Raw genomic sequence first — 17,399 nt, forward strand, 5'->3', positions numbered from 1 at the left:
AATTAAATTCTTCTTTCAAATACGTTTTGATCTGTCGTAAGTTGAAAAAACATTCTCTCCTTAACTTAAAAATTTTTCTCAACATTTTAAATCGAGTTCCTAACTGAAATCAACCAAATCTCGTTTGAGTTTGGAAAGTTAATGTGATTGTAAATTTCCGAGACTAACGGCTGGGTACAGCGCTCGACGTTACTTTCACGCAATCGAAATTCAATCGGAAGGGATTCGAGAAGTCCGTCATTTTCGAAGGCACTGATAAGCGCACTCGAAAGTAGCGATAGAGCCGTTTCGGCAAAACTTTGTTTAATCCAAAGACCGTGACGACTGATACATGTAAGAAAAAACTAATATGAGATCAACATTTTTAACTGACAAAGAAAAGAAGGCGAAACAGCTGAACTACGTAAAGATAAAGAAAACCGGAATTTACTAAGCCATAACTAAATTAGCTACCTATGGAAAAGTCGTTCTCTTCAATTTTCGCAGTAGGGGAGATTTTCATATTTATTCAATAGGTGAGCGTAAGATTTTGAATACTTTTTTTTTATCGCGACTTTCAGCGTGGGATTCAATGCAATTAATTTAATTTTTTTGACCCCATAATCAAAACATATCCATATGCCAAGTGTGTTTCCGCTCGAAAACTTATGAATGTGATGTAAAATTAATGTTTGTTGGTGGAAAATCCTGTTCCCGCAATTTGTGAATGACATTAAAATTTATGTTTTTAAGATAAGATATGGAAATATGATGATAATGTATGAAAAGCTATCGCCAATGAAGGAAATGTTCGCGAAAGTAAATTTAATCGTGACCGAAACTTGCGAGTTTTTAATTTTATTTTTGAAAAACAGAATAATTTTAAACTGATTTTCAAAAGACTAATTTTTAAAATAGGATACGATTTATGAGAAACCGTAGACATCGCTATCGGTGAGATCCCTGATAAGAGACCTTAACAACTGAACCTGGGCAATATATAACTACAAAATAAAAGGAGAGAGAGAGAGAACTGACCTTAGCTATTTATCTAGTGACGGAGATGGAATCAAAGAGATTTTTATACGTAAATTGTAGAATCAGTTCAGCTTTCCTTTTTTTGAATGATGTATCAGTTACTTGAAGAGGGAAGATTTATTAAATGTGGATGCACGGTGTACTGGCCATGTGAGTCGCCCCCGAGGCGGTCAAAAATTGTATATCTACCATAAAGAACACATTAAAGATGAACCTCGCAAAGATACGGAAACTGTCGAAAACCTAAGTCTGAGATCGGAAACTACTGGTCGGAAGCGAGCGACCTTCACATCGGAAGTGGTATATTTAGAGTCGGAAGCCGTAAATGGGTGTTTACAATCATACGGACCGTCGGCAGTCATCATACGAAATTATTCAATCAGCGGGGCAGTTTCTTTTGTTCCGTAGGAAATAAAATTGTTTAATGGATTTTTGGATTTATTTTAATACATTACTGGTACATTTATCATGATTCACTCATCTATTTATTTGCTTTATCATTCACCGCTTTTTAAATACATTTATCTATTTCATAAATTATAAAATGTATTTACTCCCAGTATTTAATAAGTTTTAATGTTAAGTTTTTTTGGGAGACCTTGGTGATAGCAAAGACTACATAAGATAATCAGCAACCTGACTTGTGTTTGATGTTTTCCTTAAATTAAACGTAACTTCAAACTAATTTCTGACCACTGGGTTGAAAACGTAAATTAGCCACCGTAAAGAGTAAAAAAGCTGACGTTTCGAGCGTTAGCCCTTCGTCAGAGCGAAGGGCTAACGCTCGAAACGTCAGCTTTTTTACTCTTTACGGTGGCTAATTTACGTTTTCAACCCAGTTGTTAACACTAAATTACCTTCTATACTCTCCCACCGACGCAGCACCACAGTTTCTTTAGAAACTTACCCCTTCATTAATTTCTGACCAATTTATGATACCTCATGATGTTTTGAAACCTAATTTGAAAAAACTCCTCTCAGTTTTTGAACCATTTGAATTTTATGGACCCCAAAACTTCTTCAAATTCACCTAAATACGTTATGTGAAGAAAAAAATCCAACTTTGAAATAATGCATTTGAGTCCATGATGCCGGATAAAAATAGGAGTGACAGCGACTTTAAAACGTCTTTATTTTTGTTTCTTCAATGGTGTGAGACATGATGTAAACACCACAAAATTAAAAAGCTGCCTCTTGTTTGATAACTATTTTCTATGTTAATCATGACTGAAACAATCTCACGGTTACTCTAACGTCAATAAATTCAAGATTTGAATACCTCCACTAGACCCAGAATCTGACAGCCGAATCTTACACGTTAAGAAGAAACGGCTCGAGATTGGTAACATCTGTCCGAAATCATAAGACTCAATTGGAGACGCTGGATTAGACTAGTCAAGAAACATTTCTTTCACAACTACATGACAATTTTTCTCTCGTTACTTATCAAACATAACGTATTTTATTGCAATATCTAATGAATCCGTGAATCCATACAGGATTTTCTCTTGTTTTCAAACTCATGGTAATGTTGGAAACTTCTCGAAGTAAAATTTGGCCAAGCCTCCTATGGAATGGAATATTTGCGCCTTTCTTTTACAATCTGAATTCTAGTTGACTCCTCCCGCCTTTTCTCACAAAGGATCTAGGTACGATCTGATGAGTGGTTTTCGTTTTGTTTACAATACGGTATAAAGAGAACAAAAACTTTCATTTATTTTACCGAACCTTTCAATTATAAAACAATCAACCGTAAAATCCCTCAGGCGAGACCGGTTATTGAACGTTTAATCAATCGATCACGTACTTCGTGAAACGCATAGGAAAAATAGCACCCGTGAATAGATTTGTAAAGGCGGCAGGTGATATCGAGTTATGACGCAATTTTTAGCCCGTTATTCGTGAGTACCACCCCCGTGAGCGAAGTCTTTCAACCGTCACCTGGTCATAACCGAATCTCACTGACAGATTCAATCATTCACAAGTAAGCAGAAAATTGTAAGCAGAAGGTCAAAGAGTCGTGCATTATGAGCCGCTAAGAATAGTAGGACTAAATTCATTTTGGATCTCGGTGCCCTAGGGAACAATTTAAATACCGGTCGTAGCGCTTGGCACCAAAGAGCCGGAAGATCGGAAGATTGTTGAAGGCGCGCAATTTGCGACAGAGGTCTTCTAGGCATTCATGACTATTCTGAACAGAATGGCGCGCCGAAGGAGTGCTCTACCAGTGATTTCCGAGCCAATGTTGGATCCAGAACGCCTAGAGGCCTTGCTGGAAGATGAATCGAGACGAAGGAACTCTACCAACTCAATGCATTTGGTAGGTAACTCTTACTTTAAATAAAGCCACGTTCGGCATTTGCAAAGCCGAAATAGAATCATGCAGCTGTCACGACCGTCATTTTGTCGTCTAAAAACAACAAGCATCAGTTTTCATACGCCATTCAATTACATTCCTTGATTTTTTGAAACACTTCCGATGTTTATTATCTTTTGCGCAATAATTTTGCTGACATAAGACTCCAAGGATTAAGTTCTTAATCATTTTCCATGAAGCCTTGGCTTTCGAACTTTGCTTAGTAGGTGCTAATTAACTTTAATTGTTTTTATTCATATCATGTCTATAGCTTTGGTTAAAGAGCGTGATTCTTTTCAAGCTTATCACAGAAATTGTGCATTCAAGAATACCTGTATCCTCTGTTAAAAAGCGTCTTGTAGGATGATTCAAACAAAGTTAGGTGAAGCTAAATCTGTGATAAGTATGGCCATACGTTTCGCATGAGGAGCAGTGAATGGTTTGAAATAGAGAACTCACGAAAAACACTTATCCAAAACTGAACTAATCTTGCGTAAGAAGGCCTCGGAATTTGTTCGTTTAGGTGTTAAATGATTATAAAAGATCAACTGAACATACCAAACTAGAAAGAGTTAAAGGTTGTCTAAAAATAGTCCAAACGTAGCGGGAGGTGTAGTTTCGCTTAATGCCATACTCTGTGTGTAGTTCCGATTCATTTTTCCTGTCTTGTGTCATTTCAAGTGCTTTGCAAATATGGAAACAGAAGAATGCTGTATAAGTCTTATGTATTTATCCACACAATCGGATTTGCGTGCAGCCTTCCAACACAGCCAAACTGTTTCTACCAGCAATGGTGAAAGAGTCGAGGCAGCTTCGGTGTAAATTGATAATAATCCATTTGTCGCATAAACTGCACGAATATCAGTAACTTACGCGTCGCTCAGTGAGGTAAACCGCCAAAAAGATTAACAATGCATCAATCTGGCCTTTGAGAGCAGTTTTAACGGGATAATTGTTCCACACTGTCTTCGTGACCATAGGCCTATTTAAATACAGTCAGTTCCAGAAAATTCGTTCCCTGCATGACAAGAAGGCGTGCTATACGTTTACAATGGCACTCCAAACCTTAACATGTTTCAACCCACTAGCTATAAGTTTTTGTATTAGTGACAACCTTTGTTTTGGTTGAAAAGGTCTTCATCCTTAAAACTTTACTAATATTTATGACTGAAGAAATACCTTGCCGTAGCTCTAATATATTCCCTGAGTTGAGTTATTTAAGAGACAAACAAATTTTGGTATCTAATGGAAACCTGTGCGGGGGCAGATGTTTTTAAAACTGAGTAAATCTAGAATATTGGCTCGATTAAACCCTTTGTGTATGTTACTGATTGTTATGTAGATGTCAATTTTATAAATGATTATCAGCTGCACAACACTGATTGATTTTGCCTCAGGAATCTATATAATTTCTAATTGAATGCAGAGGACTCATTTACAAAAATTTAAAAACCGGTGAGCATGCATTTTTTGTGTTAATTGATAATCCTGCATATATCTAATAAAACGGCTTGTTGATCTCTCGACGAAAATGCACGAAACTAATAAGAAAACTTCAAGGCTAATGATTGTCTTCAGTTCGCAAAGGTCTGCGCTTGAATTCCGTTTCAATTTGAAGCTAAGTGGAGCCCAACACTTATGGAAAACAGTATGTCAACAGGCAGTTCTGCGTTGGCGATCGTCGACGAAAATTAAGGCTGCTGATTTGATGTCAGGAACGAGCCGAAGGGCTTCGAGATTCTTCATTGCATTCCAAATCCTAAAGCATTTTAGATTGAAAAAAAAAACTTCCAAATTAAAAGCGCATGTTCTTGAATTCACCGAATTTAACGCCAATGTGTGTTGTTGTTTACAAAGTTGATAGAACATACAATGGTTAGCTTTGAATGGAAGTACTTAACGCACTCTTGATATACATTCTTACTTTCCGTAAACTGAAAAGATAATGATGTGAATAATACGCCAGCTTTGCACTCCACTGATCTCGCTCATTTCCCTTTGTGGTTTTTACAAAAGAATATATTGAGCATTGTAATCAGTGAAAGCTTTTATATAAAACAATCGAATATCGGACCTTGTGTCATTATAGAAAGCGGGAAGTAGGCGGAGATCATGATAATTTAGGTACGAAACAAATCAAAATGTTTTGTGCGCGATCTTATTTAAAATGATTTCGCTGGATTGTAGAAAGTTTTGGTTATAGAAAACGGGAAGTAGGCGGAGATCATGATAATTTAGGCAAAATTCAGGAGGTCTGGGTTCCAGTCCTGGTTATTTCGTTGTGTTCTTTGAAAAGACGATTTACCGGTTACCCGCACAATGCTGTGAGCTTCGAGGAACAGATAATGTCCACGAGCATATTTTCGCGCCAAATCGAGGCTACTGTTTATATAAACGGCTTAAGATAGGAAAAAAAAAAGATCTTACAGTACAACCGTAATCAAGATGGTTTCAAAATGGTTGACGAAGGATGAATAATCGTTATTTTAATTGGATGAATTCTATTGTACACATTAGGCTGAGGAAAGAATAACAATGCAGATTTGTTTTTCACAAAGCCTGACTTAATCAAATCTCACAGGTGACCAATGAGCAACTTCTCTTTACAATATCACTAAATTTTCTTGCAACCAGGTAATAAGAAGTAGCAAAATTATCAGCAAGAGTGTTTTTCTTGATGTAACCTGAGCATATGTTAATCTTGATGAAATTGTAAGGCGACTTGGAGCTGAGAATTCGGAGTCAGATTTTGAAATCGAACTTAGAACTAAACAGACGTTTTCCTAAAAACAATTTGGGCTTTCCCTAAATGTAATGCATCTGATCTCCATAAATTTGTATCTAGTACCAGAAGAAATGTAAACACTCCCGATAGCAAGACATTGAATTAATCAATTTACCAGAAAGTTCGTAAAAGTACGGAACACTCGAGAGATCGAATAAAGTCAAATTTTAAAGCAAGCTCTGACGAGTAAAGAATTTTGACTGATTGCCCACTTTATTGACTACAGCTTCACCAGTAGGTTAACTATTGAAGTTGGAAAATAATGATTAATATAAACGCAACCGGCAAAACACAGGTGTTTCTTATAAGAATTAATTTGCATACGTGCCAAAGTTTGAAAACATGACAACAAAAATGCGCTTTAAGAAGCCAGTTAAAAGACAGGACATCTAATTCAGGCGACTGTTCCTTTTCGAAGAGAAAACGAATTCGCGTAAACAATCAAGTTGGTTTTTAAGCATGGGCGAATCCTAGCCGAAAGACATCACAAATGTTCCTCTCAGCTCATAGATGAAACACCACAGAAACAGAAAGAAAAAAAGATCGTTCAGCCTACCAGCTGTTTCTTTCTTCAAGGTTTGTTAGCCGGAATAATTTTATTTTAGCTTATTTCACAGTTCAAGTTTTGTTTTGAACGTCACATCATATCTCTCTTGAAAGCCTAAAGGTTCGTATCTTTGATGAAATAAGATGCAGTTACTCTAATAAAAAACACATCATCTTAAGTTTAATTTACGAACTTTTCAAGAAAACAGCGTACAAAATTTGTTCTTTGACTGAATAATGGAGCGCTAAACACATTAAATATTGTGGGATAGATTCGCGCTGAAATCATCCTCAATTATCTTAATACGGGGCTCTTTCTTAATTTTTTGGGAAAGTTGATAGGCAACTATGCAAATGAAATTTTATTCCCTGTATTTCAGCGCTGAATATTTTTATTCTCCGAGGGTTATTTATCAAGCAGCATCTTTACACTTTTTAATTTCCCCCTCAATTGAAGTTTAGCGCCAACAAATCGGCGCGATTATAAATTACATGATTAAACAAAGTTCTCTGCTGAGTTTTAAACGAACTAATGCCATCACATCCATCGCAAAGGGAAAGGGGAAGTCGACTAACAAAATGTAAGGCTTCTCGCATTTTTATCAGAATTCACCGCGCTAAAATAACTATTGAGTGTGGAAAAGCTGTCTCTGGTTAATTTGGTATTTCTTACGCGATATCAAATTTATAGCACGCACTTCAAAGATTATACGTATAGTTTTAGGCTTGAAATTGAGCTGGTAGTGTTTATTGCAGAATTATAAATTAAAACCTTTCAAATCTTTTTGTTTCTTTAAATTTTATGCAACTCATCATTATGCTATTTTGGCTATATAAGCGTTTGTTATTATCTATATTTTCGCCAATTATCCGTTTAAATTTTATATCATGTAGATCATATATCTTTTAACAGTAGCCACAAACGTACGTCGTAAAAATAAATCTATCAAATTGTTATGTTGTTATTGATTACGTGACCACAAAGGATTTTGTTTGCTTTTGGATTGCTTAATTACTTACGTAGCCATTGAATATTTGAATTAGATGTCGTGTTAATGTAAATGCAAACGCCCGGAAGCTTCATGTATTTTTACATTACACTTAAACTCACTTCAACGCTTGCGAAAAACCCTCCTAACTCCTACGACTTCATTTGAGGTCCTCCCGTAAGAGGACCTTTTCAGTGGCTTAACATTCTTGCGAAAACAATTTTTTTGGCTCTGAAAATGAGAATCTGTAACGTGTAAAGGATTACAGTTGCTCATGATATTCTTTTCGATGCTGTTTCTCGCCTCTAAAAATTCGACAATCCAACTACTTTACCATTCGTTTCACTCTTTTTTTCAGAAAACCTTTTTTTTTATTTGATCATTATGAAGAGCTGTTCTGTAAGTTTGATATAATCATTCAACATCATTCATCTTAATCATACATAATTTCTGCTCGTTGATTTTACAGCTCAGTATTAGATTGCACTAACCTTACATGCACAGAACCTTAGGGCCTCATGCTAGTTTATTGCAGGTTACCCTTGGAATCATCACGTTTCCGGTCAGTTCGCCAGTTCTCACTCAAATTCCTTGGCAGAAATAGGTAAGGCGAGAGTGAAATGTCTCTCCCAAGAACACAACATAATGACTCTGCCAGGTCTCGTATCCAGACTTCTTGCGCCGGAATCCAATCCTCTCGTCTCCCCCTGCTAAACGAAAGGGGGCTTTAACGTTTTAGCAGGCAATTATTCTCAAAACTTAAAATCGATTATTGATTTGCATTTCTGCACCAACAGAGTCAACAACTCAATGACTCATTGGATGCGAACTCAAACGAAGAGGCAGGCTTGGAGAACTCAGGTCAAACAGAGAGGTACAAGTTATGCGTCGTTGGCGACAGTGAGTGCGGAAAGACGAGTCTGCTGAATGCACTCGTTAGAAGTGATTTTGAAGTAAGTACTGCTATGCAGTGATGCATTTTTTCTGAATTTCAACATCTTTCTCTTCAGTTTCTGCTCTTTTCTTCACAGGGGGCCGGAATTAATGAATAAATAGAAAATCTTATCGTACAACCAACTGATCGACCGAGCCATTCACTGACTGACTGTTTGACTGACTGAGAGGAGGACAGGTTGGCAGACTGACCAAGTGGCTGGCTGGTAAACTAAGTCACTGACTTACCAAGTGATTACCTGGCGAGATGACTGGTAGACCGACTTTCTGACTGACTGACGGGCAGACTGACCGAATGGCTAAGTGATTGATCGATAGACCGACTGTCTAAATAGCTGGCTGACTGACTGACAAACTGACCGACTCTGACTAACTGAGTGGCTAGCTGACAGTTTGACTGACTATCTGACCCACTTTGTAGCAGACTTGCTTGCCAATCAATTGATTTATCGATGGCTACTGTTAAGTTATCCTCCTTTTTTTATTTCGCTGGGTTATGACCATTATGTACTGTACTCGACGGTTCTTTCCTAAAATTTTTTGTTTTGCCTCCAAAACAGGCAGAAGAATCTTGCATTTTTGGCGAATGCGTGGCAGATATCACCACAGAAGAAAATAGAATAGAAGTTATGCTTTGGGAAATATCAGGTACGAATTCCACGAAGAAATACGAAACTTGGATGAACTACCAGCCTTCTCTCTTACCAAAAGACCTTTGCTAAGTGGAGGGCAAAAAGGCAAAAAGAAATTCATACCAAAGGCAAAAAAGTACTACTTTTAGTACTGTTTTTGTTTGTTTGTTTTTAATTTCTTTTTTGTTTGTGTCCTGTAGTTAACCTCCACCCACAGGGATCTGAAACGAGTGAATACAAGAGAAGATATTAGGACATTATTTTCTCTTGGTGTATAAACTTTTTTGTTTTAATACAGTTTTGTTAATCTTACAAATGATATCTTTTCATCTCCCATCAGGCCTAGAGGACTTTGACAGCATCAGAAAGGAGATGTATCGGGACTCTGACGTCATTCTCATTTGTTTTGATATTGGTCATCCCCCATCATTAACAAGCGTCGTTGAGAAGGTACTCAGTGTCTCCTTTAATCATAAACTTGCAATGGCCAAACACGTTATTTTATTTCCTAGTATCTATTTTTTTTACACCTTAACAGTGGGTCCCCGAGATCAGTAACGTATGCCCAGGAGTTCCCTACTTGTTGATTGGCTGTAAGAATGACTTGCGCACTGACGCAGCTCTGCAGCTCTATCTGACCGTGCCGGGTCAGGAGTCTGAGGAGAGTGACAGCATCAACAGACTCCAGGTAAGTCACATTATCAGCGGAGAACTCTCCACTTGCGGCTGCAGTCCGCATCTCACAAACGTTGTACCCAGGTTCCTTGATATCTCTTAATGACAACATTTATGATTTGAACGAGTCAGACCTCAAACTTATTTTGTCCTTAAAATGACTATTGAGATGAATATCGTTTTACTCTTCAGGCTATTTCAGTTGCACAGTCTATCGCCGCACGTGATTATGTGGAATGCTGCGCCAAAACACGATGGAATGTTAAAGAAGTGTTCAAGAGTGCTGCCGTTGCTATTCTGCATAAGGACGACGGGAAAGCTCCGGAAGATACAAACAAATCTCAATCGGTACTTCGAAGATTTTCGTGGTTCCATCGGAGATCTTTGGGATCTGATGTAAATGACTGCAACACCGTTGCTCGTTCAGTTTCAGGTAGTCGGCGACGTTCCCTGTTTTCAACAAGCTAACAGGGAAGTTCTCGACCTAAAGATCCTGATGTATTGTTCGAGTCATTTGGGGCGGTCATCTTTTTTCTTCACGTCATCCAGGAAAAGTGGATAACGTCGCTTCAACTTTTGAGGTCGATGATTTTTCAAATGAATCAGTTTGAAACCCAGAGTTCTATGATTTCCAGACGGTAGGATATCAAAAATTGAAGAGGACTCAGTTTATTTATATTTAAAGTCGGAATCGCAACAATATTGATGTAAACAGTAAGGTCAATATGGCTTGATCCAGCTCACAGTATTTCTCTTCTTCGACTTTCGTTTGTGGTATAAGATATGATTTCCAGACGGTAGGATATCAATAATTGAAGAGGACTCAGTTTATTTATATTTAAAGTCGTCATTTTTTATCTGATTTGACTTTATGATTCCGCTTACAGAATGAGTCTATTTTGATTAAAAGGAGTTAATTCGCTTTGAAATTAAATCATAAATTAAATTAAGTTATTTGTTTCAAACCATGTACGATTTTTGATAGGTGTATGGCTTAACTGAAAAGAGGACTTTCGTTTATTGACAGTTTAGTAAATTGGAATTAGGTCGTTTATCTAAAAGAATACTCTGCTGTACCAATATTTCATTTGAGGGAAAAGGTTTCAGTGTATTTTGGATATGTATAGTATACATTTTTCGATACTTTTAGAACAGCAAATCAAAATCATTGAAGTAATATATATATATATAGTTAAAAGTTTAAAAAACAAGATTTTATTGTATTTGTTGCCCTTAGTATTTGAGACGAACACTTGTAGGGACGTGAGGATGGTTGGTAATGAATGGGATCGGAAAAAATGAAACGACGTGACAAGGCAGTAACTGCCTAGGATCGAGAGTCGTCTATTTGGGTTCGAGGAGGGTCGGGAGGGGCTGTTAGGAGCAAAAAAAAACAAGGGACCAGTTTGAGACAAGGGTGAAGATCCAGCAATGTATACAGCGTTAAGGAGTTTATGGTGGCGGCCATTTTGGGTAGTCGTCGAAAACGCTTCTAAATGACAAACAAGCACCGTCCCCGCTTCTATTATTGAGACCATCCCAATAGAAATTTTATGATCCTATAGCCTTGTTTCTCAGTGGGTGGACTCTCCAGCCAGATGTTCGGCCGATGGGTTCGAGTTACAATTTACTAGAAATACCAACATTCCCTTGAAACTGGGATATCGTTGTATTGCGTGATATATTATCAAAAGATTTCATTTACTGGAAACAGAATATCCATCTTCTTGTCACAACAGACGCAGAATTATTTTGCAAGCTACCTCTTGTTTGCTTTTAAACTCTTTCCGATGCCTGTCAGACTGATTGGGAAAGATTTGATTAGTCGCATGAAATGTCATTACCATATTCATGACGCGGATGACCCAAAATTTCTTGAACAAGTCAAACCATATTTAATCAAAACATAAATAGTTGAGTCACCTGGGATTCCGTAATCTCACATTTCTACGTCAACAGTTCCAAGAAGGGGCAACATTCCTCTGTAACTCAGTTATCACGAAGCGTGATCGACTTCTTACTCAGGCTCGCAGTATCCATAAATTACCATTTCACCAAACTTAAAAAATTTAAGTCGACTCATGATACAGTTATTCTTTGGACGAGTAAGAGTTACAAGTTACGTCGACGACCTTCTCAGTGGTCTGAGAACTCAATCGTCCTCGTTCACTGGAGATTTTTTCGACTGGCTAAAGAGTATTTAAGTAGAATGCCCAAGTTAGAGTCGGCTGAGCTTCTTCACTTAAGGAAAACAAACGTTGGCCACAAAGTTAATATTCCCCACGCCTCGGTGTTTCGATTCACCAACATCTTCATCGATGAAAGCAAGCGTTTCATGCCTGGAGCATATCTACAAACTTATCGCGGTGTCCCTTTGTGGTTTTCAGTTATTGTAGCTGTGTTGAGTTTCGGAGGAGCTGCAACGCTCACTGGAGCGATCATTTTCCTGATCTTTGGTTTTCCTTTCATCGCCATCTATTGGCAAAACAGGTGAACGGGAAGTCACTTCCACTTGTCAAGAAACAACCAGTGAAGAATGATCTACAAACGCTCAACGCTTTGTACGAGGTGACTTTCAAAGAACTCCAAACGATCGCGCTTTCTAGTTACGATCTGAAAATTGGCTTCACTAAGACAACCGCTGGAAAATTTAGCTTCCAGGTTTTTCACCCTGTAGCTTTTCAGATTATGGATAAAGCAAAACGTATCTCTCGCATCATGTTCGGCGTCTTCCTGTTTCTCGCTTTGTACAATACTTTCTTCATTTTTCTGTATTCTTTAATCTTGAAAGAGTGAATTAATCACGTACTTTACACCTCTTGTCTTTAAAGGGAACGACGCAGTCGACGTTTATAACATAGTGCAAGAACCTCGATGAATATAGCTACGGAAAAACGAAGATAACCTCCGTTTTGAGAAACTAAACTGAAGATAGCATTAACATACTCTTATCAAACGTTTTCCACATAGAACAAACCTATATCATACCCTCTCAGAAAATTCTCAGAAAAATGCTTATCTAAAGGCAAAATACTGTCAAATGCTGTACAAGATAAACTCAACAAGCGCTTTAGTAAGAAGAATCCCATCCATCAAATGAATTTGTATTTGGTTTTCGCTTCCTTGCGATTACGAAAGATACTGACATAAAATGAAAACAGGCCAAGTACAGAATCAATTTGATCTTAGCTTTTGTACTTGATAGTCACCTAAGATTTGTGCTGTTACTCAATTTGCTAGCAGTCTTTAGGAATGTATTTTAAGGCTGCGTCATGTGAGTACAATAAAAGTTCCTTTTAAGAGCCGAATGGAGCGCTGTGTTCGAATAAAAACAATTAAAATCGGTTGATAGTCTGGCACAATTTCCGAGAAAACCGAAATGGCTCAAATTTTACCAAATGCGTAAACAAACGTATGTAAATAGCAGTGTCACTTGCGAGAACTGAGACCCGTCTCGAGGATAATACAATAAATCACATCCAGAATTCAAATTTGCTAACCTCCCAGGCTGGATTTGACGGGAAGATGACAAATTAATTTATCTCTTCGGTTAAAAAAGAGACTTGAGGTTTCCCGCTACCATGTCCGGGGAGGAGGGGAACTGGGTTCATTTACATTTTCAATTTCGCAGAAGGTATCTTATGTCATCACAGGTGCTTGTTGTCCTCGCACTGCAAAGAGCTTCGTGCTTAATTTTATACTCGCGGGAGGTTTTCGGACTAAATCAGTAAAGGTAGGAGTAAAATTGATATAATTCAGTAAACCCTGATCCAGTAGTAATTCAAGATATCTCTCCTCCAAAAAATTATGATCCTGTAAATAACCTCGCTAAGTTTATGAAGAAGTGTACCGTATGATACTGATATGAAACTGACTGCGGATCTGGTGACAAGGGATTGAACCTAGAGCTTATTATCTTGCAAAATTTCAACCTATTTGAATTTTTGTTTCAAATTAACAGAAAATATGTAAGTAATATAGTATAGAAATGAATTATTTTTGTCTGACTAATTTAGTTCATTGCATTCTTAGGTTGTCGTTGCTTGGAGGTAAACTAATATGTCTGACAGAGATCGCTTGATCGCTAACCCAGGGAGAACCGAAATCGAACGGGTACGCTCCAAACACATTGAAATTAAAGATGTTGGTACCACCGTCAAAATCAGAGATGAAATTCACGCCCGTACAAATCATTACATCAAACAGAGCAAACCTTACTTCCCAAAAGATAAGTTGCTTACCTACATCGATTGTCCGTACTTTTTAAGAGTCGCGCGATGGCTGTGCTTTGCCAGCCTCTTTGGAGCCCTTGTTGCAGGCGGTGGATCAAAGGCTATTCCTGTGTTTTTTCTCGTTGCCTGCCTGCTGTTTTTCTTGTTTTACTGCCAACACGAATGGGTGAATCAGAAGACCTTGCCTGTTGTCCATAAACAGCCCTTCATCCCTGGTCAGAAAACACTCAACTCATTCTACGAGGTGACCATCACTGAACTTGATGGAATTGCTCTCCAGAATTACCAAGCTGGTATTGGTTTTGTTGAACTTTCTCAGGGAAAGATTGAATTTCAGGCATTCAACAATACCGCGAAGAAACACATGTCCGACGCCAAATGTCAGTCTCGATTGATGCTTCTCCTTTTCTTGGCGGCTTCTGTCTACAACTGCTACTTTGTGGCAGCCTATTGACTAACCGGGTCAACGTTAGACGGATAATATCTTATGAAGATGATAGTAAAAGTGTAGTTATCATGGAGCTCAGATGCGATTCCTGAATTGTAGGTACAAATAGGCGCAGCGGAAATATAGCAAAGGATTCCCATTGTGTTAAGCTGAAAAGCTTCAATTATCTGGGAACCGGCACAACCTGAGAAAAGGCTCGTGAGTTTTCAGAACTGAATTTGTCAGTAAAATCCGAAGACAATTTAGACAAGACATATTTAAACTCTTGTTTGTGAGAATTTAGTGAACTGGTTAAATTTTAACTCTTGAAATCATCCAATATGAAAATTGTGTGACAACACTCACCCAAGTGCTGACCTCTTAGAGTAACAACAAATTATGTGATAAGCAATAATAAGCAGGGCTGGTTTGCATGGATATATATCTGGAAAGAGTGGTTCTAAAACTTACGAAATTATTGAGCCTCAAAGTGTTTCTCGAGTTAGTGGTGGAGGAGGGAGGGGGAGGTAGGGAGCTGCCTCAGTTTGAGTATATGTCGAGGGGAATGCAGAGCTTACTAGGTTAGCTATCTTCGAGTCGGCCGCATGTTGGATTAGTAAATACAACCTTTCTTTCTGAGAAAATATCAAATAGCTGGTATCCATCTACCTTTCCACTGTTATCATACCATGCATTTTTTCGGAATCCAATTCCAACAAAAAAAATGTAGGCCACAGGTTTCCATGACAGTTTGAATAATCCTTCAGATTGGTTGGTTAGAGTTACAATTTTCCCAGAAAGACCGAAATAGCTAATCATTGTTTTGTTTCACGCTAAATTGTGATTCTTCGAAAGTCTTCTCAGAATTTGTCATCATTTTTTCACATTCTTCAGCTTTATAAGCAGTAAAACACCAAAGGCATAGCTCGCTAGACGAGGAACGATCAATTGTCCTCGCTGCCGAGACAGAAAAGAACTAAATCGGCTTCTGTTTGCGGATAGAATCGTTACACGACCGTGACTAGGCTCAGGAACGTTTCTTAACGGTGCGACAATGTCTGCGTCATTCGCGGCTGAACTTCTTCGCTACAGGCAAACCAGAATAGAAAGCGTTGGCCGTAAAGTAAATATTCCTCACGCTTCTGTGCATCGTTTCACGAATATCTTCATCACAGAGAGCAGGCGCTTCATGCCTAAAGCAGACCTACCTATTTACCGCGGTGTACCTTTGTGGTTTTCAATTATTGTTGTTGTGTTCAGTTTTGGTGGCGCTGGTTCGCTCCCTTACGCCGTAATTTTCCTGATCTTTGGTTTTCCATTTATTGCTTTCTACTTGCAACACGAAATGGTCAACAGAAGGTCTCTTCCACTCGTCAAGAAACAGCCGTTGAAGAATGATCTGCAGACGCTCAACGTTTTGTATGAGGTGACTGTCGCTGAACTCGAAATGATCGCTCTTTCCAGTTACGATATGGAAATTGGCTTCCTTAAGACAAATTCTGGAAGAGTCTACTTCCAAGTTTTTCACCCTGCAGCTTTTCATATCATGGATAAGGCTAAACGTACCTCTCGCATCATGCTTGGCGTCTTCCTGTTTCTCGGGGTGTACAACACTATCTTCACTTTTCTGTATTCTTTTAAAATCATGAAAGATTGAATCAACCACGAAGAGTGCACTGTTTTCTCTGAAGAAAGCTATTCGGTCGAGGACATGAACTTACGGTAAGCACTCTGATGGATGTAACTATATAATCATCAACAACCATCAGTTTGGTTTTTTAGCAAACTGATCCAAAGATAGGAACATTTGTTTTGCTGGTTTCTGTAGACTCGTATTATAGACCTTATGTCTTCTGTGAGAACCGTAGACGAAACTGACCTGTTTATTCCACAACAGGTACGCTTTAAGATCTTGCAGCTTAAAGAGGAAATATTACCATAGAGTATTGAAGTTAAACTCAACGAGTGCCGTCGAACAAATCATGCTCTGAAATTGAATTTAATCCTTATGTCGCATGTACAACATGAAGCTTCCTCGGCCTTCTTCATGATATCAGTGATAAATATATACATGTTGCCTGTGTAATTCGGTGTTCAGCATTGACTGAAACAGTGTTAGTGGAAGAGCATTTTTTTGACTTAGTTATTTGAGAAATTATCCTCACCAATATAAAGTTATGTTAAGTTTTCCTTTACTTGTGATAATAAATCATACTAAAGTTGGCAGTAAGGCGAGCGAAGATCGGGCTCTTTCATCTGTCGCATATTATATGCGTCTCTGCTTCATTTGTTGCCATTTGTCCGCCAAATCGGAGGATTTTTTTGGGATATGGCAAGTAAGCATACTAAGGGTTGTTTTTTCTACAGCCAAATAGAATGTGCTTTGAATTTAAACAACTACTGTCAAATGTCAGTTTGACGAAGTTTCCGAGAAATCGAGTTAAATATAGCTAAATGTGAAAAAAAGCTATTGCTATTTGAGAGACTGAGAACCTTTTGCATGTTTAGTGACAAAACAAAACAAAAAAATTCAAAGTTTGCAGTCTCTTGGCAGTTTTTACAGACTGGATTTGACAAACTGATGATATAATCAGTTGCGATTATTATTTGCAATAGGCCTGTGAAGTGTCCTGTTACCATGGAGAGGGGACTGCCACAGTGAGGAGACATAGTCAAAGAGAATTGTAACCAGAGAAAGATGTTTTGTTTTTTCGTCTCGTCACGAGCGTGGGACAAAGAAAAAAATGCTAAGTACCCATGAGGAATCGAAGCTCAGACCTTCGGAT

At 38.1% G+C, this 17,399-nt stretch overlaps 2 protein-coding genes and 1 long non-coding RNA gene across 5 annotated transcripts; 2 read left to right on the top strand and 1 right to left on the bottom strand.

Annotated features, from left to right (window-relative positions):
* The first annotated feature begins 2,756 nt into the window (after positions 1 to 2,756).
* LOC113682140 (uncharacterized) lies at positions 2,757 to 10,904 on the top strand. Of its 3 annotated transcripts, none has more exons than XM_027199295.2 (7): positions 2,757 to 3,001; positions 3,098 to 3,337; positions 8,491 to 8,646; positions 9,208 to 9,295; positions 9,620 to 9,729; positions 9,818 to 9,967; positions 10,147 to 10,904. In XM_027199295.2, exons 2-7 carry the CDS (start codon positions 3,200 to 3,202, stop codon positions 10,420 to 10,422), a joined length of 918 nt encoding a protein of 305 aa, XP_027055096.2. In that variant the 5' UTR covers positions 2,757 to 3,001; positions 3,098 to 3,199; the 3' UTR covers positions 10,423 to 10,904. The 3 variants fall into 3 exon arrangements, with proteins under 3 accessions (XP_027055096.2, XP_027055097.2, XP_089037129.1); XM_089181003.1 differs by lacking the exons at positions 2,757 to 3,001; positions 3,098 to 3,337 and adding exons at positions 6,513 to 6,734; positions 8,052 to 8,092; XM_027199296.2 differs by lacking the exons at positions 2,757 to 3,001; positions 3,098 to 3,337 and adding an exon at positions 6,483 to 6,734.
* Positions 10,905 to 11,599: 695 nt separating this feature from the next.
* LOC149041850 (uncharacterized) lies at positions 11,600 to 14,337 on the bottom strand. Its single transcript, XR_016179351.1, has 2 exons — positions 14,196 to 14,337; positions 11,600 to 12,429 (listed from the first exon to the last, which is right to left on the bottom strand). It is a non-coding gene; the product is annotated as an uncharacterized LOC149041850 (long non-coding RNA).
* LOC113682153 (uncharacterized) lies at positions 13,570 to 17,151 on the top strand. Its single transcript, XM_027199309.2, has 2 exons — positions 13,570 to 13,687; positions 13,987 to 17,151. The coding sequence occupies exon 2, from the start codon at positions 14,014 to 14,016 to the stop codon at positions 14,638 to 14,640; it is 627 nt and encodes a 208-aa protein (XP_027055110.2). The 5' UTR covers positions 13,570 to 13,687; positions 13,987 to 14,013; the 3' UTR covers positions 14,641 to 17,151.
* The last annotated feature ends 248 nt before the right edge of the window (positions 17,152 to 17,399 follow it).

The sequence above is a fragment of the Pocillopora damicornis genome, chromosome 8 (assembly GCF_964200805.1).
Source record: "Pocillopora damicornis chromosome 8, jaPocDami1.2, whole genome shotgun sequence".
Lineage (NCBI taxonomy): Eukaryota > Metazoa > Cnidaria > Anthozoa > Scleractinia > Pocilloporidae > Pocillopora > Pocillopora damicornis.